The 25,222-nt window shown below is 45.5% G+C and overlaps 1 protein-coding gene across 2 annotated transcripts; it reads right to left on the bottom strand.

The window, feature by feature from the left end:
• Positions 1 to 12,787: 12,787 nt before the first annotated feature.
• GEM (GTP binding protein overexpressed in skeletal muscle) lies at positions 12,788 to 24,751 on the bottom strand. 2 transcript variants are annotated; one of them, XM_045181752.3, is made up of 5 exons: positions 23,503 to 23,629; positions 22,907 to 23,246; positions 16,556 to 16,632; positions 15,547 to 15,751; positions 12,788 to 14,150 (listed from the first exon to the last, which is right to left on the bottom strand). In XM_045181752.3, exons 1-5 carry the CDS (start codon positions 23,536 to 23,538, stop codon positions 13,873 to 13,875), a joined length of 936 nt encoding a protein of 311 aa, XP_045037687.1. In that variant the 5' UTR covers positions 23,539 to 23,629; the 3' UTR covers positions 12,788 to 13,872. The 2 variants fall into 2 exon arrangements, with proteins under 2 accessions (XP_045037687.1, XP_024428061.2); XM_024572293.3 differs by lacking the exon at positions 23,503 to 23,629 and adding an exon at positions 24,619 to 24,751 and having other exon boundaries at positions 12,789 to 14,150.
• Between the last annotated feature and the right edge of the window lie 471 nt (positions 24,752 to 25,222).

Here is a 25,222-nt window from a genome sequence, read left to right as displayed (position 1 = left end):
ACTCTCTTGAACCACCCCAACTAGGCCCATTTATCTCCAATAAATGCAACCACCTTGATTAATGATATTTTTCCTAGTGAATAAAGGGGCTGGGAGACAGTGAGGGCAGTCATAGCAGGAGAGATGAAGAGGGGACTTGAATCCTGGCCAGTATGACTCAGTTGGTTGGAACATCATCCCATAAACTGAAAGGTTGCAAGTTCGATTCCTGGTCAGGGCACATGCCTAGATTACAGGTTCGGTCCCCGGTTGGGGTACAGCACGTAAGAGGCAATTGATCGCTGTTTCTCTCTCACATAGACATTTCTCTCCCTCTTCCTCTCTCTCCCGTCCCCTCTCTAAAATCAATAATCATGTTTTTGGTGAGGATTAAAAAAAAACCAAAGAGGGAACTTGAAAATTCTGCAGAGGCAGGAAATCAGAGTGAGAGCTTATCAAGAAGAAAAAAAGATTCCCCACAAAATGCAGAGAGCTGTGAAGGAGGGGAGATGGGACAAGCGAGCCACAGTATGTGCAGCAGGTCTCAGAGGGGTCTGCCAGGACATGAATGGAAAAGGTGAGTCCATTAGGCTGGAGGGCTCAGGAACGCACCTGCAGCAGGGCCTTGACATGCTGGCATCACTCCACTTGATCTTCACATCAGCCCTAACAGGGAGATATTTATTACCCCATATTATAAATGAGAACCATTCTAATCTAAAGGTTCAATAACCTTCCCAAGATGACTCAACAGGTTCCTGAACCTTCCCAAAGGTTCAATAACCTTCCCCAGAAGAGGTAGAACTGGATTTGCCTGACTCCAGCTGAGTAAATCTAATTAGGTGGCCAGAACTCTGGACACTTATTCCTGAAACTCCAAGTTTCCCAGGCCTCCTGGGCAGTGGCATTTCACTGAATCCTGTCCTTATTTAAAGGCTGAATAAAGTGACTCCAAATTCCCAGATTCAGATCCTCCCGTCCCATCTAAATGCAATTCCAACCAACCACCAGACTGTTCACCCCAGTGACCAGTCCCCTCGACTTCCCCCACCCCTTGCATCCTATTTGCACCAAGAGCCAGTGCCTTATCGTTCCGTGACCACCCTGCCGCTCCCCTATCTGGTGGGACTGGGCCCTCAGATCAGGGGCTGGAATGAGCCCGGGATCACTCCAGTGATCAAATTCCACCCCAAGATGTGGTGCCTCTCCCCAGAGCCTGTGCTTGGCTGGGAAGCTCAGAGCAAGCCTCACACACTCCAGCATGTTCCTCTGTGTGTACCGGATGGGAAAATCAAGACATGATTTATTAAAGCCAGAGGTCACAGGGAGTATCAGGAACCCAGGGGAGCCCAGTCCACAGCTTCTCTCTCTCCACCCATGCAGGGTCCACATCATCTGTATACACTGGAAATTTCCTCCTTAAAAATCATGGTTCCTTGAGGAAAAAAACAAACTGTGCCCCATGATTTCTCTTTCAAATGCGAAAAGAATAGGCTTGATTTTACCTTCCCAGGTCTCCAGGGGATGCAAGAAGGGCAATTAAGCTCATTATTTCCCCATCTGCTTGGTTTGCACAGCTCACAGATACACTGTCCAGTGGAAGGATCCTGAGCTGCAGTCCCCTCTGGCCCTAGCAGAGTTTAATCCTTCCAGCTTGAGCAGAGATTTGCCTTAGGAGATCAGGCAGGCCAGATAACAGTTAACTGTATGTGAAGCACCTTCTCTTCATGCTAATTGCAAACCCAGTTTGCAGCCTCCCATTTGTATGAAGCTTTTATTATAATTAATCATGTATTTTATGGAAGGGTGGTTACAGAGACAGCTTGGTTCAGGTCCCTGGTTGGGGACATGCCTGCGAGTCTCTCCCACGGTGACTCACAGATATATGCCTCACGCCCATCTCCATGGAGGCCGTGACCTTCATCCATTAGCATCTGTCACCCGAGGGTGACCTCACCAACTATCAAAGCTACCTCTTCTGGGGCCCCACAGCTTGTGGATTTATCTCCGGGCTGCTCTGCTTACTCCGCCTGTAACTGTTCCTGAGCTGTTGGCTACCTTAAAAGGTCCCTTCGGAGCCTCTGCTCATCCCACACACTTCCTGTTGCTAACAACTGAGTCTAAGCTTTCCATGGCTGCTTGCGAGATAATTAAAACCCAGGGCCTGGAGGGTCAACTTTATGAGGGCAATTAGGGCCCCAATTACCAGCTACTCACCATGAAGAACCATCTGAGCTTCACTCACATCCAGTGAACTGTTAACCTGACTTTGAACTTTACTAGTCTGGAAAATCACAGAATGGGAGTCAGGGAAGATGGGTCAGTGGACACACTGGAGGGATCCAGAAGGTTAGTGGCCTTGAGCTAGTTACCTAACCTGCCCTCATTTGTAGAATAGAGATCCTACCACCTGCCTCAGGGGTTGTGGTAGATAAAGTGCCTAAAACAAACTACAGGTGTGAGTAATGGTGACCCCATGTTGCTGGGCCAGCTCTGCACCCTGCCCTCCAGAGCTAAGGTCAGGCTTCAGGCCCAACTCCCTCTGTCAGTGGTTAGTTGGGGGAGTTAGTTCTATCACCTTTAGACCTACAATCCCCATCTTCGTAGCAGGGACACACCCCACTATTTTCAGCCTTCCCACGATAGCATGAGGCTAAGCAGAATCCCTGAGGTGGGAGCATTTCCTAGCCAAGAGGTTAATTGTTGTCAGAGCCTTCAAGTGCTGGGTAAAGGGAGCAGCACAGGCAGGCTTTAGGAAGAAAGGCCTTTGGGGGGCCTGTGGCAGGAAGGAGCCCAGGAGAGCAGGCACAGGGGGAAGGCAGGGCCTCAACCTCCAGAGCAGCCACACCAGCCATTCAGCAGCATCCCTTCTGGAAAATGACAGGGGGCTCCTGCCTTTAAGCTGACTCCTATTGGGGCCTCTGGGTCTAAGGGACCTAGGATGTCTCTGGGGCTTGGAAGTGTGTCATATTTCCCCATGAAGGCCTCATTGGGCCTTCAATCGAATAGCAGGCCCTGGCCAAGGCCTCTTCACAACCAGCTCCCTGGAGTCCTCTGGCTCTCTCCCCTTCCTCCAGCAGGAGCCCAGAAAGGACCCTGCCAAAGGCACAACCGTCAGTTCTCCAAAAAACACCAGAGTCCGTTGTCCATTCTGTCAATGATCCCAGAAGACAATGTAGCATAGCAGCCCAGAAAGGCCTAGCATCAAATGCCAGTGACAAGTTGTGTGACTCTCTGCAAGGCACTCAACTCCTCTGAACCACAGTTCCTCCTCTGTAAAACGACAATAATAGTAGCACCAAATGAGATTTCTATAAGAGTCCATGAGATAATGTGTGTAGCAGGACCCAAAGTAAGAGCCTGGCAAATGATAGCTATCATTTCACTGGGTGGGAAAATCTGCAAGGAGGGAGCAGAGTCACAGACAGCAAGCCCCAGAGCAGAGAGCACAGGACTGAGAATCAGAAAATCTGGGTTTAAACCAGTTCTGCTGCTTAGTAGCCCAGTGCCCTTACACAAGTCACTTGACCCCCACACAGTGGGAAGGACAATGCCTCTCACAGTGCAGTAGTAGTAACACATGGGAAAGAAAGCCCAGTGGTCAAAGGCTGCTGTAAGTCAGGCCTCATTTTACAGACTCGCAGAATGTTTGAGTGGCAAGCAACCTTGGAAATCATCTTCACAAGGTCATGTACACGCTTTATTTAATGTCGCATCCCTCTCCCATAGACCCTGCTGCATAATCAAAGCTCGTGAATGTTTATTTTTGAATTAATAGTTTAGCCCAACCCTCTTCAGTGTACACAGGAAACAATCCTGAAGCATAGTGGTGGCATTTGTGGAAGAGGAGAGGCTGCTCCCAGATCTCTAGTTTCTTGCCCCCTGGTTCACTCTAGAAAACACCATCCTCAGTACCAGGAGCATCACCACAGCCCCTTCATTCTCTGTGCCCCAGCCTGTGGCCTGCAGCACATGGGTCATTCATTCCCAAACCTGACCCTCTGGGAAGCAAGGCTAGTCTGAGCCCTCCCAAAACCAGTCTTCAGAGAGCCCCAGATCACCCTGGGAAATGCCAACTTAAAAAGTAGTCATTCCCACCTTACCTGGAGTTGATGGGTTTGCTATGGTCCTGGTGGGCAGCCATTCATTTCTCAAATACTAGGATTTGTGAAATGATAAGAAATACAGTAGCCTGCATGGAGTTTGGAGAAGCAGGAAGAGAGGACAGCTGGCAAGAGAAAATGAAAAGACACCCATTTTGAAAGTCACAAAAGACCCTCAAATCAATGACAGATTTCAACTATGCCCTAAGGAAGATAAGCCATCCCCATGAACACAGGCCGCTGCCCAGCCCCCATGTCTTTCTGCTCCCAGCCACTTCAAGGCGGAAGCCTTCAGGCACCAAGAGTTGACAAACCAGGCAGCAGGCCAAAATCATAGCAATACCTGCCAGGCCACAATAGCCAAACCCTCTCCTCCATGTTCACAGGGACTTCTAAAACAGCTGTACATGGTGAGCCACAGCAAATTAAATCAAGACATGAAAATTGAACCATATATGTTTTATGTTGTTGCTATCTCAGAAGAAGAACACTGTCTCTTTTTGGAAGCTGAGAGGCCAGCTTTTCAAAACACTGAGCTCTTTCTACCCCCGGGGGCTGTATCAGACCTTTGTCTCAGGCTGTGCTCATCTGGCTTTGCGCAAAGCCAGGACTGACAGCATCAGACTCCCAGGAAGCTTGTTCTGGGCACCACTCTGCTGCTGAATCAGAAACTCTGGGGACAGGGCCCTACGTTCTTCAACCCCTCTTCCCCATGGAACTGAAGTTTGATAACTGGTCTGCACTCCCCTTACCCCAAGTGTTGGTGCTGGATCTCTAAGTACCAGAGGAGGAGAGGATGGAAGCATTGATGCAAAGCTGCAGTACATATTTTCAATAGAATATTACTCAGCCACAAAAAAGAATGTAATCTTACCATTTGCCACAATTTGATGACCCAGAGTGTATCATGCTAAGTGAAATAAGTCAGACAGAGAAAGACAAATACCATAAGATTTCACTTACATGTACAATCTAAAAACAAAATAAACAACAAAGAAAACATAAACAGACTCATAGATTCAGAGAACAAACTGATGGCTGCCAGATGGGAAGGGACTTGGGAGGCTGTGTGAAAAAGGGGAAGGGACTAAGAAGTGCTGATTGGTAGTTACAAAACGGTCACAAGGATGTAAAGTATAGCACAGGGAATGTAGTCAGTGCTGTTGTAATAGCTATGTGTGGGGCCAGGTGGGTACTAGAATTATCAGGGTATCACCTCATAAATGATGTAAGTGTCTGACCACTGTGCTGCACACCTGAAACTAACGTAAATTATATTGAACATTAACTGTAATTGACAAATTAAAAAAGACAGGAAATAACAAGTGTTGGCAAGGATGTGGAGAAAAGGGAACCCCGTACACTGTTGGTAGGAATGCAAACTGGTGCAGCCACTGTGGAAAACGGTCTGGAAGTTACCCCAAAATATTCAAAACAGAACTACCATATGATCCAGCAATCCCACATACATCATATGGGATTATTAATACCCCCTCAAACATGCATAGCCCATTAGTAACCCTGTGGAGACTCGAACACTCTTTAGACATAACCAAGCACTTTACTTGTTTCATCCTGTCATCTTAAAAATGCTGTAGGGTTGGTATAAGTTTTCTTATTTTATATGTGAGGATTTTAAAGCTCACTAGTGATTAACAAAGCCAGAACTAGTATCTAAGGCTTTGAACTCCAAGCCCAGTGTTCTCTGGATGTTAAGATATTTGCAGTTATCACCACCTCTTCCACAATTCCTTCACCTGGCAGAAGCCTGAGCCCAAGACAAGGAAGTTTTGATAGGTGTTCTGAGAAGGGCCAAGTCTGGAGCGTGGCCTCAGGAAGGGGAAAGGCCCAGGCAGCGTGACAGAGCTCCTCTCAGAGCCGGGGAGAGAGGCAGCTGCCTGACACCTGTGGTGAGCCCAGGTGCATAGCATGTGCTCTTGTGGAAAGTCCTTGAACTGGGACCTGGAGGCCTGGGTTCCAATTCAACTGGATCACTAAGTGACCTTGAGCAAATCCAGGGTCTCAATTTCTCTCTGTGCAAAAAGGAGAAAGAGGCCTGGTATTCCAGGCCCTCGGAAGCTCTAAACTTGTCATCTTCTGGAGTCAATGGGTTTGCATGTGCTACCGTGGGACCAAGAATAATCAATTCACATTATTGTCGAGAGTTTAGCTAAGCTTCTCCTTCCACTTTGTTTGGCCAAGTGACCAGCTGGGGGCCTTACACTGACACTAGCCCCCTCATACAAGAGCATGCCCTGTGTTAACAGCCCACCGAGTCTCACAAGCAAATGTAAGTTCCTGATATAAATTCCCCAGCAGCCTTTGTGAGCAACAGTCTTTCCCAGCCCCCTCCCCACCCGGCCCCTTAGAGAAGACCCTCTCGCAGTTTACTGAAACCACTGCCCTTTTTGGTTTGAATTGGCAAATCCTGTCTTAGCCAGAGAACCCCAAAGCACTCCACCCAGGACCCTAATAAAGGCATGTGCCCCAGGTCCTGCCTCTGTCTCTGCACCCTGCACTGACCTCCCCATGTGGTCTCTCAAAGTGTGTGGTGTACTTTCTCCATCACCCCTGAGTAATAAACTTCTCTATTTCAGTTTCTCTTGCCATCTTTTTTGAACTGCCACTGACCGCCCCACACCCTGTACTCCACTTAACAAATGTTCATTTAATATATTCTTATCAATTAGCTACTGCCATCCTTACAGAGAAGAATCTTGGCTGTGACTCAGATAATTCCCACATGACAGTCACCATGTGCCCCTCACCCAGTGCGAAGTGAAGCTATATTTAGGCCACTCACCTGGGTTGCACTTCATGGGGTTGCAGTTCTTATTCAAAACAAATATGGACACTTTAGGTTCACTCCTTCGTTTTCCACCTCAACTCAAAACTACTTTTGCCCAATCGTTTCTCAAATAGTCCAAGCTCCTCACATTGCTGTTACCAAATATTGGAACGCAGAATGTTAGGCAACCAGCTCCATCTCATAATCCAATAAAGGAATCACAGGGCAATTTCCTCTGAATTTTTAAATAAGATTTCCACTCCTCCCTCATTGCTCTCCGGTCTGTCTGGTTGCATGTGTCAGTCAAGTAAGAGCTGACTGCTCACACGACACTCCTCACAGCTCTGCGCCTTGCCCAGTTTCTGACATTCGCATACTTGCTCTTCTTGTTTTGTGTCCGTGGGTACTCCCGATAAGGTGTCCTGTGTCAACATTCACGTGGGGACTCTAATTCCCTCATCGCATATTTATTTTAAGACATCTGCCATCTTTACAATTATTCCCTGCCTTTAAATGAGGCTGGTGTAAATATATGTCTGTGTGCACATAGAGAATACATGTAAGTGTAGGTGCGTATGCATATGTATGTGTACGTGTGTACAAGTACATATATAACATTGCAAATATTGGGTTGGCCAAAAAGTCTGTATGTTTTTTCCATGAAATACAAAGACACATTTTTCATCTTTACCAATGACTTTATTGGATAATTTTAGTATGTCGGCTAGCTCTAGTGTGGTATAACGGTGACTGTTCTCAACTGATGTCTCCATTGATTGCTATCAACTTCAACTGGTCTGCCCGACCATGGAGCATCGTCCAGAGAAAAAAATCGCCAGCACAAAACTTCTCAAACCATTTTGACATGTTCAATCATCACAATACCTTCTCTGTACACTGCACAAATCTTTCTTTGCATTTCAGTTGTGTTTTTGCCTTTCTTGAAATAATAAAGCACAATAGGCCAAAAATGTTGCATATTTTCTTCCATCTTCAATACTCAAATAGCAATACAAAAATTCACCAATTTTGATAAGTTTTTTTTAAAATGCACGCTGATATGACAGCTGTCACACTACAATCTAACAAAATTGTTTCAAATGAAATTAAAGGCAACTAACTCCTACTACAGCCATCATACGGGAAAAACCAAATGAGCTTTTTGGCCAACCCTTTCCCTGTCAAGAAAGTGTGCTCCAAAGCTGTTTCAAATTACCCAAAAGGCAGCCAGATTTCTCCAGGCCAGACAGTTCTCTTGGACCTTTGGATGATATTAGGGAAAGTACTCTCAGTGCTCCTGCATTTGATTTTTTTTTTTTAAGCTTTAAACCAGTGGTAAAAACTTCAGGAAAACAGAAGACGACAGCACACTTTTACTTTCACTGACTTGACCACAATCCCAGCAAACGTAAGTTACCAGTTGTTGAGTTTCAGAAAGGCATGTACCGCTTAGATACTCTGTGTCCTTGGTAGATGCTGAAATAAATTAGATCGCGGACAGCAGCCCCATTTTGGGAATATACTGGAAGGTGGAACAATATGAGACGAGAGTCTAATTGGTTATTGAAGCTACTCTAATTGCAGTACCTACTTTGCCTTTAACTGGAAGCCTGTCTTTCCCACCTCAGCCCTCCCCAACACACATGCACATACATGGGCACTAGCATGCACACATACATGGATGCACATGCAGAGACACCTGTGCCAAAAACAGTATTCCTTTGCTAAAAACCTCAAGTCCTTGGTTTGCCTACATTTTTTCCTAGCCACATTACAAGAAAAGAAGGTAAGTAATACTAACTTCTTTATTTCCCCCAGGGATAAGACTGACAATTACTAATGGTTAGAGTCTCTTGCTGTTCTGTGGCTGTTTTCTAGGCAGTCACAAAGTTGGAATCCACACCCTCACCCCGGTGTAATCTTGTTACCAGAGCCCCAGGTAACACTTAGGTCTGCCCACTCTTCTGCTTCTCTCTTGCTGTCTGTTGTTTGCACCCCCGACTGGCTGTCGAGCCTTCAGGCCACACTGCTTTGTGAATTCTCCTCGTACAAAACTTTGAGCACTGCCAGAGATATGCATCTGTAAGTCCAATGAGCACCTCAAATGGACTTCCTGAGGGGAGGCTTCCCCACTGTAGTCCTCCTTCCCTCTACCTGGAGTCTGTTACCCAGTATACTGGGCTAGGTGTTCTGGTGGCTTCTCCGCTGGTCTTCTCATGGAGGGTCTCATACCTTCTGGTTCCTGCCAGAGCAGCTCTCCTGGGTGATGTCCTGAAGCAGCAGCTCTTCACTTGTCACACCCCTATTTGAAAATATCTCAGACTTCTTACGCAAATCTAACCCTCTGAGCCTGCAAATCGCCATATTCCATAGCTGCTCTCCAACTTATTTTCTGGTTTACTCACTCTCCATCTCTTAGAATAAATTAAGCACTTTAGATTTAATCCTCATTATAATCCTTTGAGATGAGTATAATCCTTGTTTTTCAGATAAAGAAATTGAGGCTTATTGAGGCTAAGTAACTTGCCCTTAATAACCCGATGTATTTCATTTTCTAGGGCTCCTGATGTTACCATAAACCTGGTGGCTTAAAACAACAGAAATGTATTCTCTTGCAGTTCCGGAGGCTAGAAATCTAAAATCAGCTGTTGACAAGCCATACTCCCTTGGAAATCTACAGCTGCTGATGGTCCAGGTGTTCCGGGCAGTCCTGGGCTGGCAGCTGCATCACTTCAATCTTTGCCTCTGTCTTCGCACGTTTTTCTCCATGCGTCTCTTCTGGGTCCAAATTTCTCTCTCCCTCTCTCTCTCCCTCTCCCCGTTCTCTTATAAAGGCAGCTCATTGGATTTAGGGCCCACCATAAACCCAGGATGGTTTCATCTCTGGACCCTTAACTAATCACATCTACAGAGACCTTATTTCCAATTTAAGGTCACATTTTGAGGTGGACATGAATTTTGGGGTGGGGGCACAACTCAGCTGACTACACCCAACAAGTAAGAATTTGAAACCCCGTCTTTCTGACTCTAAGCTTCACACATTGCGCATCACTTAACCACCTCCCAGAAAATCCTGGCCAAACTGCACTCCTCTCAGTGTTCGACACAGATTTTTCTCTCTCCCGCCTCTCTGCCTTTGCTCGTGTTATTTCTCGTTACGTAGACCAACCTTTCCCTTCTTCTTTCCCTCAACCAACCCTGCCTGTTGAAATCTCAAGTGGCCTCCAAGGTCCAGCTCAATGCCACTTCCTCCAAAAAGGCCCCATGATTACACCAGTCAAGCAAGGGTTTCTTTCTCCCACCCCAGTTCCAGCTGCCTTACTTCACATGTCTCTGCTGGCCCTTCTTATCCTCTGCATCACATTCTAGGCTTTGTGCACTTGTCATCATTTACCACAATGCCCACTTGCACCACTATTCGCAACTACATCATAAACTAACTATATCATAACTGTACCACAAGGTTCTTAATGGCAAAACTGCCTCCTCCCACGATGCATTCTTCAGAGCACTTTGTACAAGCAGTGGCCCCACAAATTTAGCCAAGTGAACTCATAATCTCCTGTCTCTTTCCTTGTGTTAAAAAGTTCATCATGAATTAGTAAGCCAAAATACAGGATGCTTAAGAACAAAACTTTCCCCCATGCTCCCACTTCTTCAAAATGGAATTTTTTTAAATAGCCCAATTTACTTTTCCACATCAAATTCAATCATTTGAATAACAATTTTTCCTTCATTTGAGTTTTAGCTAATGGCAACAAATCCAGTCCCTTCCAGGTATTTCCCCCCGAGTTGTTTGGTTGGGGTTTTTTTTTTTCATTTTTTTTCCCTGTGTCCAATGCCACCTTCTTTGGCTTTTCAGAACAAATTTACTATTCTCAAGGGCTCCAAGGACCAGAACAATATCTTACTTATCATTATGTACCCAGTGCCTGATGGTGCTCGGATGCCCGCTAACGTCTGAAGAATGCATGAGTGAACGAAGGCGTGAACACTGCATTCGAGTAGGAGGGGTCAGCGTTCACCTGGGATGACAACTTACACTTTTGCAGGTCTCACATCATCCTCCCACACCCCTGCAAAATAGATTTCATTATTATTGCCATGGCACAGATGGGGAAACTGAGGCTAGAAGATAAGAAAGTTACTCTTGGTCACGCGTCCAGTAGGTGATGAAACCAGATTGCAACCCAGGTCTGTCTGACTCCAGAACTGTAGCTCTTCACAAAAAGCCTCTCAGGTTGTGATGCAGCCTGCGCTGTTCTGCCCCCGCTCGAGCTGAGGGAGCATTGTGCAACAATCCTGAACTCGTCCTTAAGCTTGGGAGGCATGGGAGCTGTTGGCCATTGACAGCAAAGGTCAGAAATAAGTGAGGAGGAAGGTCAGATCCGAGAACAGAATACTGTAGATAAAGAATGTGTATGTATGTGTAGGGTGAGTGTGTGTAGTATGCTTGATGTGCGATGTATGCGCGCTTTATTCATTATGTATGTGTGTGAGCTGTGTGGAAGGTTGTGCTGTGCCTGTGATTTGTGTGTGCTGGTGTGTGTGTGTAGTGTGCATGGGAATACATGGCATTAAAAGGGCTGTGTCTATGGGAAACAGTTTTCTATACTGAATATGCAAATGACTTGGAGCCACATCTGGACTCCAGTCCTGACTCAGACACTTAACATCTGAACAAACTTGCACATTTATCCTCTTTAGTGTTTGCTGTAAAATGGCCCGCCAACCCCGTGGGCCCATTGAGAGAATCTATTCAAGGTGAAACACTATGAAAGCCTGGATAGAGGCAAGGCACTGCACTGAAGAGAGGAGAGTAGAGAGATAAAGCAGGAAATAAGTAGTGGTCCCCGATTTTAGGGACTTCCATTCCAATGGAGGGATGCAGACTCTAATGTTTGCACAATGGAAGACAGGCAACAATGAAAACTGACATCACTTGACCTCTTCACAGTATGACATGTTAAAAGGTAGGTGTTATTAGCAACCCCATTTTGTGGCTGAAAACACCGATGGCCAGAAAGGTTTAACCTGTAACTACTCCAAAGATACACTTGTGCTGAGTGGCCCAACCAAGCTCTCCCCCAGGCCTGTGTAACCTGAATCACTCCTCCTCACTTCCCTGTACCATTTCCTCATGCAATTCAACAATGAAAAGTACACAAATGGGCACCCTTGCTCTCAGCTTGGGACAGGAGGAGAATGGGCCAATAAAGTTCAGCAGAGACTTCTTTTAAAACTGTGTCACTTCAGTCAATAGGCAAGGCCCCGTGATTGTCACTATTAGTACATCTGATGACAAACTCAGGAAGATAAGGAGGTGAGAGTGAGAGAGGGAACAAGCAAGAGCCAGAGATGTGAACAGGGAACACGAGCAAATTCCATCCCAGCAAGAGGGTTACACACCGCCACTGGATGGATGTCACATGATTAATGTCAAACCATAATACCATCCGAGAGGGGAATTTGGTTAAAGCCTTGCCTGGCTAGATCTCAGGCTGAAAATCATCCGTTCCTTTTTTTTTTTTTTTCTCCTAATCCTTTATAATTTCCTCTAATGCTTTAGTCCAGCTTAGGACCATGAGCCTTCAGGGAGCAAAGCAAGGCCCATCTGTCCAGCCAGGAATTTGCCAAAGTAAAAAAAATCAATCTGGCTTTTACTGTAACTTAGCATTTAGATGATTACCCCTAATACTTCCCAACTGTATCTGCCAAAAATGACTTTGTATTACTGTGACTCGTGGTTCCAAAAGGAGAGATGTCAGGGGTACTCTTTAAAACAGGTGAACACTGGGCTATTGCTAATGAAAAGAAGAAAGAAAACGATAGGTATATTTCTTTAGAATGTGCTTATTCTAAAAGCTATATCAAAATATGTAATCATAATCCTCTTGTTTGGGGAGGAAAAACACTTAAAAATACCTTTTTTCAAAGATTTTATTTCTTTTATTATAAGACATATAGGTAAAAACTTGCATATTCTGAAAAAGATAGAAAATGGTAGTAAAACGGACATTTTTCTCATTAAGAAATATGTCATAAATATGCTTTATCAAATGTTAAAATGGTTACTGTTTTGCAAAATAACAATAAATAGAGCAGAGCTGTGGCATACAAGTGTCAACTCAAAGTACTGGAAGTATTCATGTTTTGAGTTTTATAAAAATTCAGACCTTTGATTATATTTAAAGTTTTGGCTTTTTGCACTCTAGATTATCAATAATCCAGATGTTACAAATATTTTTTATCATCGCCTTATGAGTGTAAAAACAATGAAACATAAAAGGTGGTTTAACTAAGTTGAATTTGATTAAAATAAATTCCCTGGAATAAAAAATTATAAGATACAGAAGTACACATATACTTTTTGAAACCCATAGTGGTACATGTATCAGTCCCCAATTCTACAAATTTCTGGATCCCCAGCTGTGGGCACTGAACACAAATAGTTTGCAAGCTTTACTTTCCAGCAAGCTCCATCGTTTCTTTTCACAGCCCGATGGAGCGAGAGTCACGATGAGCCCAATTCCACAGTCCTAGCTTCAGGAATATAAGGACAGAGAAAGAAGTTCTCCCTCATTTGAATAAACCCTTTGACAGGTTCCTATATTTGTTCATGACCCATTGGCCTCAAATTCACATATCCGAACACTGGGGAAAATTTTAATAATGTGAAGTTCTTTATCTAGGCATTCTTTTATACACTTCTATTCTCTACCATCCAAAGGAAAGAGGAAACATGTGAACACCAAACACATCCTCTAATGAGCCTTAGGTGTCCAGGTAGCAAGGTCAGGCCTTTCCTGCAAATACTGACTCTTTACAAAGATCTTTCAATTCCCACGCATTTTGTTGCCCATGAGGCTAACACATTAATTCCCTGCTGCACTAGGGGAAGCCACATCTAACAATATTTAATGATCCAATCTAATATAGATTATCGGTCCCAATGGCCTTCAACGATGTCCATCAGGGAGACATCTGGGTGACTCTGGGGGCCTAGAGTACAGATAGGTCATGGCAGGATTTGGACTTGAGCTTGAAGGCCATGTTCTTATTGTTTTTAGCCACAATCTTGCCCCAGAAGCGCCTGGCTTTCCTGGGGATGCTCTCCCTCCTCTTCTGGTAGGCCAGTCTCCGCTCGTTCTTCTCCTTACTGTCCCGCCGAAGGCGGACCTGTCGCACGATGCCCTCGAACAGCTCCTTCACGTTGTGCTGGACAGCCGCGGAGGTCTCAATGAACTTGCAGTCGAACACCACCGCACACGCTCTCCCTTCTGAGGGGAGGAGGGAGGGGAGAAGAAAGTGAGGGGGGCTGCACAGTATGATCCCACATAGCACAAAGCCAAGCTGGAAAATTCATGCTTTTAAATGGTCCTCACTGTAACTCTAAGTCAGTCACACACACAGTGAGCATGGGAGGCCCCCGTGCTACATGTCCTCCCAGGGCATAAACGGAATAAACAGAAGCAGAGAGTCTCACAAGGAGATTCCTGGAAGCAGGAGAGATGGGCTTTAGAACTGGTCCACCAAATTCACTGTAAGAAGGTCCCATTTCATCAAAATGGTAATATTTAGTATAACAGTAAAAACCATAGCCTTAATTTATTGCACTTATGATGTGCTCGGAACTGCTGTATAAATATTTTTAATGATCACAGTCTTAAAAAATACGTTACCCCTCTCAGATAAAGAAACTGAGGGGCAGGGTGGTCTTTTGAAAACCCGAGGCAGCTCACACGGCCTGGGAGTGGAGCATGTGGATCCAGGCCTGCCTCAGTCTCAAGCTCACATTCTTAACTCTTTCTCCTGACTCAGTTTCCTGAATTGAAAAATAAGAATCCTACTACTTGGCTTTCTCTCTTTAAAAAAATAAATAAATAACTTTTTGAGGTTTTGAAGAACTATTTTGAAAAAATATTGAGGAATTCACAAATATGTAACAGTTACAGCAAACTATACAAATAAGCTTTTCTGGAAGAGTCTCAGTTGTAAATGTTCCATTGTGTTTAATGGCCATGTGTCCAAGGTTTAGTCTGAAAAAAATGATTACTGTAGACATTCATTTCCTAAGAATAAGACATTCCCAAACAAGTTGTGTCCATTAAGCCTTTAACAGGTTTCTTTTCTCCTGAGCAGAGCCTTGCAATGCAGTATTCTGTTTTTATCCATTGTAGCAAACCCAATACAAGATGTCTTCACTGAAATTTAGGAAGCAAAGGGTAGGAGCAGCCTGAGTAGAAGTCTTATCTTCAATGAAACTCTTTCTCGCAGTTCCCCTAAATCAGGGTTCCCATCATTCTTGCATGGAGATGCTATTTCTATTTCTGTGAACCCTTGAGATCTCCCTGGCAAATAGAAAGGACCGGGAGAAAAGGTTTGAGACTTCCAGTAAACCCTTGAGTATGATATCTTCCCTAAAGGAATTCCAGGCAAACCTTCGGGTGTGCGGATAGTAGAATCCTGCAGGTAGACCAGATGAACAAGGGAGCAGCACCTGGCCTGTGATCAGCTGGGAATACAGGAGACTTAAGAATGTACATAAAACCCCATAGAGCATTTGAATGAGTCCCTGGTACCAACTTCATGAAAGAGGAAGGGAAGAAGAGCTGTTGGAAAGAAAATGCAGGTGACCCAGAGATTGTCTCTTGGTATTAGCACCACTCCTCTTACCCGAAACAGACACTTCCCGGCACCGCACCAGGTCACTTTTGTTGCCAACCAAAATTATAGGAATGTCCTCTGTCTGCCGGGCCCTGCGGAGCTGGATTCGCAGCTCGGAGGCCTTCTCAAAGCTGGCTCGGTCTGTGATGGAGTAGACGATGAGGTAGGCGTCCCCAACTTGCATGCAATGGTCTTGGAGCCACTCGTTCTCCCCCTAATGAAAGGAGAAGGACTTCTGTGAGCATGGGTTGGCCTGGTAAATGAAGCATCAGTTTGCAAAGAAACAAAACGTGCATCCTAAAGTACCACTGCTGATATGAGAAAGAAAGAAAACTTACTCCAACTCCCCAAATGCATTGGTCCTCCATGTCTGCAGATGTCTGGCGGCTATAAAGACTGCTGGCCCATAAAGTACTAATGCCGAAAAGGTTTTACTGCCCAATTCTTCCTACAGCTTGAGTTGATAAATGAGACAATGTCCCTACCAAACATTATTTCCATTTTCTATCGAAGCTACTAAAAATGGGCTTTTTCTGAGTTACAAAAGACTCCTTTTTGTCTTTCCCAAGAGGTAAAATTGAGAATCCTCTGTGAGAACAGGAGAGTTCTCAGTAGACGGAAAGCGTAGCACACGAGCACATGCACAGAAGCCCCAAATCTTTAAAGAGCCAATGTCGAAGGCTAGGATTGAGGCTGTCAACTTCATATAATGTGTTCTTTTATAGTTTAAAATTACCATTCATACCTGTTGGCACTTTCCTTAAAACAAATATCCTTTTTTTGTATTTTTTAATATAACTTAGGGGTAAATCACTGCAACTTGCTTATTATTCAAAGCTCATTTGTGAATGACCTGTTCCTGAGAACAGTCTCTTACTTCAGAAGGAAAAGCTTTTAATCAAGAAAATGAGCCTACCTCATCTGGAACACTGAGAAGGCCAAGGTCACCCTCATACCCAACAGCCTGTTGGAAAGGAAACCCCAAAGGAATTTGCAGAGAGCTCCAGGCTCCTCATACCTTATTTTCCCACATGTCCAGGAGTATAATTGTTGCGCATTCCCCATCAACAATCAGTGTTCGCTCATATGTATCTTCTAGAAAAGAAAGAACAGGGATATTGGATCAGACAAATAGTAACGCCCTCTATAAGAGGATCATGTAAAAAATATGCTAGAAAATAAATACACTAAATATGTAATTAATTCTGTAAATATCCCGATAATCATAAAGGCAGTTGACACTTTATCACCTTGAACGATATTCTACACATATTCCTCTAGTACTATGAACAGAACATCTAAGTCCCCTGCATATGTATCACTAAATCAAAGTGCCTTGCAGTGAAAGGCACTCGTTTGCATCATTCCTGAACCTTTTACACAGAGGAAAACCATTATGAGTGTAAACTCACGTTAGAGCTTTTGACGCAGATTCAAGCTCCGATGCCATGAGAAAACACTGGCTGCCCAGTGGAACTGTGAGCCCCATTCGTAAGCCTTACAAGGAAATCCACTATACCTTTCACTGGGGTGATTACTGAACATTCACTGGCAATTGCAGGAACTTTGAGCTCAGAGACATTTCTCTTCGTTTGCGACATGCAATAAAAAAATCTTGAGACTATCCCTGTTTTGGTTAAAGTTTTCCTCCTTAAAAAAAATATGTTTCCCTCGAAATAAACAGGCTTGTTTTTCTCTCTAAGTGCAGCGCAACCTCCAGCTCTTCTTGGTAATGGAAACTTTCCTTTCTACACTTAAGCCCAGATTGAGTGCAGATGAAGGGTGAGCACAGTGCCATGTGCCAGAGCAGCTCCAGCCCAGAAAACTCAGGGCGCCAGGCAGGGGACTGCGTTAACTGGAATCTTTGCAAGATTCCCATCAACTCCCAAACTGAGCCCACCCCACTCTATTTTCACACTGAGGCTTCCTATTTTGAATTTCATCATTTGAAACTTGTAACTTTTATAATGATTTTTTCCCATTTTTCTTGCTGTTTTTTTGCCTGGAATCTATTCCTCAAATGTCCAAAAGACTTGTTCCCTTACCTCCTTCTGGATGGGCATTCCCTGACCATCTACTTAAAATTGCAACACTACTTCTCCACAAATAGTCCTTACTCCTGTTTTATTTTCGTTATTGTGCTCATCTCTCTTTAACCTGCAACCCATTTAATTTATTTTATTATTTTATGTTCCCCCCTCTCCCAGACTTCGCTGTTCATTGCTATCACCCCCAGAACTCAGGACAGCGCCTGCTATATTGCAAGTACCCAGTAAATACTTACCAAATGAATGAGTGAATCGTAACTATGGTATTGTGGCTGTGAGCACAGGCAAACCTAAATTAGAATCTGAGTGCCATCCCCTGTTAACTACGTGGGGCTGGACCACTTAAACTCTCTGGGCCTCCAGCTGTGAGATGGGACTGACAAAAGTATCCACAGCTTAGGGCTGTGTGGCAACTACATACAAAGTAGAAATGCAATACCTGTCAGCTGTTATCATCACTTCTGCAGATGCCAACAGCTGGCTCTTGCCATACTCCTGCAGTTGGTAAATCCTAGCTTAAAAGCACTACACTGGGGGAACCAGGCCATTTTTTTTTTTATCATAGTGAGGGATTCTAAAAAACAATGTTCCTGGTTTACTGTTTCTTCATCTCTAGGAACTAGAATCAGGAAAGGGAAAGAAAGGAAAATGTGGATGAATGAGAAGAAAGTTAACCAGGAACGGCTCCTTCTGTCAGCTAGGTGTCATTGCCCTCATCAGTGGTAACTTTCCCACTGGGGCATTAAACATCAGTTACACTCACCGCCCATCATGTTTGCTTCCCACAATTCTCAGCACACACGGGACCTCCTTCCTGGGGAGCAAAGCCTCATGACTTCAACGGGCAAACCAAACGGCTGTATAACTCAGAGCCTCAGCAGAACAGACAGGCAGAGGGGGGCAGGGGGGGCGCTTTCTCTGAAACCAAGGAAACTCACAAAAGCACTTTCTCTGCCCTCCGCCCACCACTCCAAAGCAGGTACAAGGGACTCGCTTGAATCCCTAGTAGTTGAAATAAAAACATACTGTATTCCAACAGCTAAGGGTAAAGCCCACAAACCACCTCTTGGTTTGAGAGATATCAGAACAAGTTGAGGGAAAAAATGGACTAAGGATAGCATCTGTAAAAGTAGAGCCAAACTGCTTTGCTCTTCTGGAAGGTTCCTGACAGGAGCATTCTGTCTGGACTTCCCGCTGCCTGAAAATCATTGTGTTAGAAACTCTGGAGCCTAAAACATTACATCTCCACCCTGCTCTGTGCACGTGCCCCACACAGGGGTTTAAATACTGCCTCCAGCTACGCACCCCAAGGGGTCTTCAAACACACAAAGCATCCTGCCAGCCAGCCTTCTCAGCTCACCTGCTAAGCTCTAGTTTCTCTTCCTCGCTTAGTCACTCACCTTTTAGCTTTTTCAAGTGCTAATCAGGTGAGGAGAGGGAAAATAAAAGAATATGAAATTCTAGAAGAGTGCTTTGAAATTTGTCCTGGGTTCAGGTGTGCGGAGAAGAGGTTTAAGCCCATTGGAGCCTAAGGCTTTTCTGCAACCTGGATCGGGGCTGGTCCCATTTCTCCAGTGCTCTCCATGGAAGCTCCTGAGGGTATGTGCTCCCACTCAGTGTATCAAGACGGGTCAAACTGATGGGGTGGGATGCAGTTTCTATGATTGGGCAATTGTGGCCAATGGCCACATTCCCCGGGCTGGTGGTGCACCTAGATTTGTCTTTCCTCCTGTGACCCCCATTGCACTTGGGGGACCCTCCTGCCCAACACTGGCTCAAGTGCTCTGTGTAATAAGTGCACAGTTCCCAAACCCGGCCCCTCAGCCCCTCAAAGGTTCTGAGGCTCCAGCATCCCTCTCTCTCCCCCAAAACTTTCACCTGCTTTTAGCTTTCACAGCCCAAAGGATCCCAAGGAACCCTGGAAGGAACACCTGCTCTAAGAATACTGTCCTCTCCTTTAGTGGCTCTTGTCTCCTCTGTGCATCTCACAGGCCCCAGCTAAGAGTGAGGGAAGTGGATGGGGATTACAAGCAACCAGTGCCAGTTTTGGGAGATGGGCCCAGGGAGAGGAAATGGTAGGTTCAGAATCAGCTCTAATGTTCATTTCATACTTGCTATGTGCCAGGCACTATGCTACATGCTTAAGATGTTATCTCCTTTAATCCTCTTAGTACCTATGAAGTAGGTATTGTCCCTATTTTACTAATGAGGAAGCTTGAGGATCATATCTCGTCCAAAGAGCACCCGGCTAATTCACTGTGGAAGCTGGGATCGAAGCCCACATCAGCAGACTATGAGTCCAGTGCTCACTGGGGTACTTCCTGTGTGCGTATGCCGTGCCTCCTCGCCTACCTGAAAACTTCCACATCCTAGTTGTTTTTAGACACCACCTCTTCTGTGAACCCTTTTCTGATTCCCATAGCCAGAAGTAATCTTTTCTCCTCTGAATTCCCACAGCACTGTCCTTGTATCTCTTTCAAGACACTTATCACACTCTATCCTGAGTTACAGTTGGCACGTATCTGATCTCCACTGCACAAACTGGAAGCAGCATTGGGGAAGAAGCCCCACGACCCTACGTGTCCCACAGTGCTTCACCAAGTCCATGTATCTGTTCAGTAACTGTTCAGAAATGAATGAATGAATAAATAAATGAATGGCATTAAATGTGTACACAGTCATAAGATTATTGCAATATATCTGTACAACATCCATCTTTATTAGGAAGAATAGTGATGAGAGTATTGTGTAGATTTTTTCTTAAGGTTAATGCTGAAAAAAAGAACAGTGTAGGGTGTGCCTTGCAAAATCCTCCCCTTGGGAAACATAAAGCCAACTAGTGATTCCAACAGCCATCTACAAATAAGGGATGCAACCCTATACAGTATAAATTAAGTTATTCAAATAGGAGGACACACTAGATAGGTCACCTAGAAGCTTCTCATTGTCAAAGATTCTCTATTTGGAAAAAAGTGCCTGAACTTGTACAACATTGTGGTGTTTGCCAGAGGGCAGGGAGTGGGAGGAGGCAGAAGAGAGTATGGGGGAATAATTGACGATGGATGGAGACTTGACTTGGGGTGGTGAACACACAGTACAGTGTACAGATGATGTGTTGTGGAATTGTGCACATGAAACCTGTATAATTTTCTTAACCACTGTCACCACAATAAAAAGGGGGAAAAAAGATTCTCTACTTGAAGAGATATAGAAAGGAGTCTGCCCTCTTCTCCCTCCATGAAACAAAGAGGTTTCCCAAACAGAAACCTGCCTTCCAAAGTCCAGGAATGAGTTGGTCTTCTTAACCCTCTATGATGCCTACGGGAACAGTACCCTCCACAAAAGTACCATTCCACTCTAACCAACAGACATTTCTGAAAGTCTGCTATCCACTAACTTTTACAATTTCTCCCTCTTAAAAAAACAAAAACAAAAACTTTCTATTACTCTCTTCCTTATGTTAACTCCAAAGCACTTAATTGTTACTTCTTAAAGTATTCATGAATTTCACCCTGCTCTGAATTATAGCCACTGACATTTAGTGGCTTCCTAAGAGGGTAGGTTGTACCTTAGTCATCACCAGGGACCACAGACTCAGACAGAGCCAGGCATGTGGCCAATCCCAGCCCAAAATGCTGTCATGCTTAATAGCATGTGGACGCTTAATCCAAGAGCTGCAGGGAACAGTGACAGGACATAAGATTTGGGGTCAACAACTAGGTTTGAGTCCTGGCTATACCATGGACTAGCTTTTTCACCCTGGGTAGGTCACCTGACCTCCTAAGCTTCCATTTCTTCACATGTAAAACAGGGATAATAAGTAGCAATTGGTTCAATTTTATAAACATTATCAAAAATACTTATGGGAAGTACTTAGCACAGGGCCTAGCACATAGGTTCCCCGTCAATGGCAGAATGAGAACAACACCAAACTAAGCTGATAAAACCCCAGGTTCTAATCCCAGCTAACCCACTTGGTATCCCAGAGACATGGTTGACTCACATGAGTACAAAATCCTGTGAGGGCCAAAATCAACAGCAGCAAATACAGGACACCCAAACCAAGTGCCTGTCCCAGTGCACATGTGCACTCGAGATGTTATTACACCCCCTCTCCTACGGCCACAGTCATCCGCCGGCCTTCACACAGAAAGCAAAGCAAGTGTACAGTACTGACCCATCACTCCCTTGATCTTGTTTAGCTATAGTTCCTGAGATTCCAGCATAAGAAATCAATGTTCTAATGAGTCATCATTTATAGGCCAATTCAGGAGCTTGCCTTATGAAACAGTGAATTCCCTGACACTGGAGACAGTCAAGAATAATAAACAGTTAGTGGAAGTGTGGAGACAGTACGAAGGATGGAGCAAGATTCCTATGCAACAAGTACAGGGCAGAGCTTGGTGATTCAGCGGTGAGTCACAACTGAGAGTACAGATGGACCATGTCATCTGGGCAAGCACTGGAAGGTTCTTTCTTCTTTCCTACAGCTGTGAATAGGGATGTTCTGCAACCACCCTGGTCATGTATGTGAGTAGGGACATACAACCACCCTGGTCCTGTATGCTAGGATGGAAGCCATGGCTGAAAGACACGGTATGAATACCACTGACAGGATCTTCACATCACTTCCCAGAACACAGTGCTACGCATTACACATATTTGAGGCATACGCACACTTTGGACACTATGTCACTGCAAATCAGTTCTGGAAGTAGACGGGGCTTAAATAGTAAATATTTTAAATGAGATTGTACAGGGAAAATTGTCTTGAAAAACTGTAAAACTCTATACAAACATATGGATCATTATTGTTATCATTCAAAAAACTTTTTAAAATATTGTACTATTTCAAATACAGACTAAAAACTCTCCTACACCCTCAAAAACCCCTAACATTGGTGGAAATGAACTGATACATTCACTTTTCAGTTTGGTTTTAGGAATAACCATGAGAAAAAGCTACGTCTACACTGATCTCTTGAAAGGTCCAGGGCAGAGTTGGCAAAAGCCAGAGGTGGGGGCCTGACCCACAAGCTCTGCCCTCTTTAATCAGAGCCCCCAGTTCCTTTAGAGCTGGAATCTAAGAAATTCCCCTTCCGGCCCAGAGTTTTAGCTATAAGCATTTTTATTTTATTGTCCCATGGGCCTGTGCCAGGGCTTTTCTGGGGACTTAGCTCCCTGGCCACCACCAAGGGAGCATAATCGCAGAAAATGCATAATCTCAGTTCTCAGCTCTGCGGATAAATGACCCGCCCACTTGCTCTTTGTGCCTGGACCACTGCTAACGGACAGAAGCCTGCTGGGGCTGAGCCACCTACCTCCCAGCACCTCGCAGTCGCTGTCCATGCTGTCATGCACGCCTGCAAAGATGTTAGCCAGAGTGGACTTGCCCACCCCCTGCTCCCCTATGAGCACCACCCGGTAGTAGGTGTTCCCTGACTCAGAGGAGATGACTGAGTCCGTGGAGTCAGAGGACCAGCTCCGGCGGCAGTGGTCCTCAGGGGCAGCAGGGTGATGGCTGCACTGGCTGTACTGGTAGGACTCTTTCTGGACCATCAGATGCCTGCCATCCGCTGGGATGCTCCAGCGCTGCTGCTGTGGCTGCATGCCCACAGTGCCCTGGCGCATGGTGACATTATTCAGAGTCATTGTTGGGTCCTGGAGAGCGAAGTGGCCAAAATGTTAGCAGTAGTAAGCATGAGCAAGAGCTCGGGGGTCTCAAACATACACTCAGCAATCAATGACATTCTTTTAAATGGAGTGAGATCCAAGTAGCCCTAACATAAGGAACACCAGTGAAACAGTCCCCAAATCCAACAGGCGTTCAACTGGACACACACACACACACACACACACACACAAAATTAGTAATTAGCTCCTTGAGCGGATTGTCATTTGCAAGAAGAAAAAGTACCGTTAGCATCATCCACTGCCCTGGAGCTTCCTCCATCCTCAAGGAAGCCTTGGGACCCCCACTCAGAGCGGACACAGAGGCAGCAAGAAGGAACCACAGCCTCCAGGAACGGCCTGAAAACCCACGAGCTAATGCAGCTGGGAACCAGTGGGCCAGGTTAGCTGCTCTTGTCTAAACATGGCTCTTAATTGCACCAGCGTCCAGCAGGCTTTTGTGCCTTGGTGGGAAACACGTGGCAATGACATCACTCTCCCTGGCTGGACTGGACAAGCACTTATTGGAACTTCCATGTTTAGTCAAGTTGCCATAATACTCTCCAGCTGCCTGAATAAGCTATTATTTGGGAGCGATAAAGAATTTGTTTGAGGTTTATGCCTCAGCTCTGCCCTCTTGCCCACAGATACCACATTATAAAAATCCCAGCCTCAAGCCTTGTCATTCTGGCAGGGAAATGACCTGCTCCCATTCAGACCTATCGAATTTGCAGAGAAAATGCTTCCCTCTCATCACACCACATCCTCTCCCACAGTTCCTTAATTCAACTCAGACTTCCACCTTTGCAGCAAACCAGAAGGCCAAAGACTCTCCTAAATGACATTCGACAACTTGGCAACAACAGCTTTCCCGTTGCAAGACTCCCTCCCCTAGCACAGAGGTCTGTTCTGCCAGGCCACTGGAGATACAGCAGAAGCATTCTCATTGTAATCAGCCAGACCCCCTCACGAAAGAAGAGCACAGACACTCCCCCTCGCACCCCAACCTCCACACCCCAACATGTCAGCCCCTAGCCAGCATGGCCAGCCCGGTTTCTTAATCTTACAAGCAGCGCCTCAGTTGGCACACTTTTATCTAAACAACAAAGGCACAGAGTATCACTGACGGCTCCCCTCTAGGAGGAGGTGACCCTCCTACAGAATTGAACTGAAGAACCTGCTGATAACAAATGGCTTCCTTTGCACCTTAAAGTCTGCCTCTGCCCGGAAAAACCAGAGCCGACGGCACGTTCCAGGGGCTCTATACTCAACTTAGAAAGTTTTGGGGCTGGGAACGCCCACACCCTCCCCAATCACTCCCTCGCGGCGGCGGCGAGAGGGCCCCTCCAGAAGTGACCCTTACCTGGATCGGCCAGGTGGGCATCAGCGTATCTGTGCGTCCACGCGCGAGTGCTCCCCACGATCAAGGGCCGCAGAATGCGGGGTACTCTCGCGGAGACGCCGTGGGCTTCGGCCCGCAGCCGCGACGCTCCGCGTTTATAGCCCGCGCGGGGCTTTTCCGTGACGTCAGCGCCCCAGGCGGGAGGGGCGGCTCTGCAGCAAACTCCAAGTTGCAGCCGCTTCGCTAAATCAGTTACTCGCAGTCATGTGACTCCTAGCCCCTTTTGAAAAATAACAATGCAATCCCCGACTGGCAGTTTATTTTGTTTTATTTTATTTTACCTAGTGGATGCAGGGAGATGGAAAAATACACCAAGTTAAGTGCCACTTCACCGAGCTTACCGGCTAAGCCCTTGCGAACTGCTCGGAAAAGGATGGAGGAAAAGTCAGGTTTCAGCTGTGAGCCCGGCTTTGCCAAAAACAAACAGACAAACAAGTAACAACAACAAAAAAAGAAAAGAAAAAGAAAAAGAAAACAGGGATCAGCCAGGGTCGTGGACATGTCAGCTTCCAGAATGGGGCTGCAGCCACCTTGAGTGGCCCGGAGTGAGTGAGCCGCATCTTCT

The sequence above is a fragment of the Desmodus rotundus genome, chromosome 8 (genome assembly GCF_022682495.2).
Source record: "Desmodus rotundus isolate HL8 chromosome 8, HLdesRot8A.1, whole genome shotgun sequence".
Lineage (NCBI taxonomy): Eukaryota > Metazoa > Chordata > Mammalia > Chiroptera > Phyllostomidae > Desmodus > Desmodus rotundus.
The sequence above is the reverse complement of the archived record's forward strand: the minus strand, read 5'-3'. Positions and strand labels throughout refer to the sequence as shown.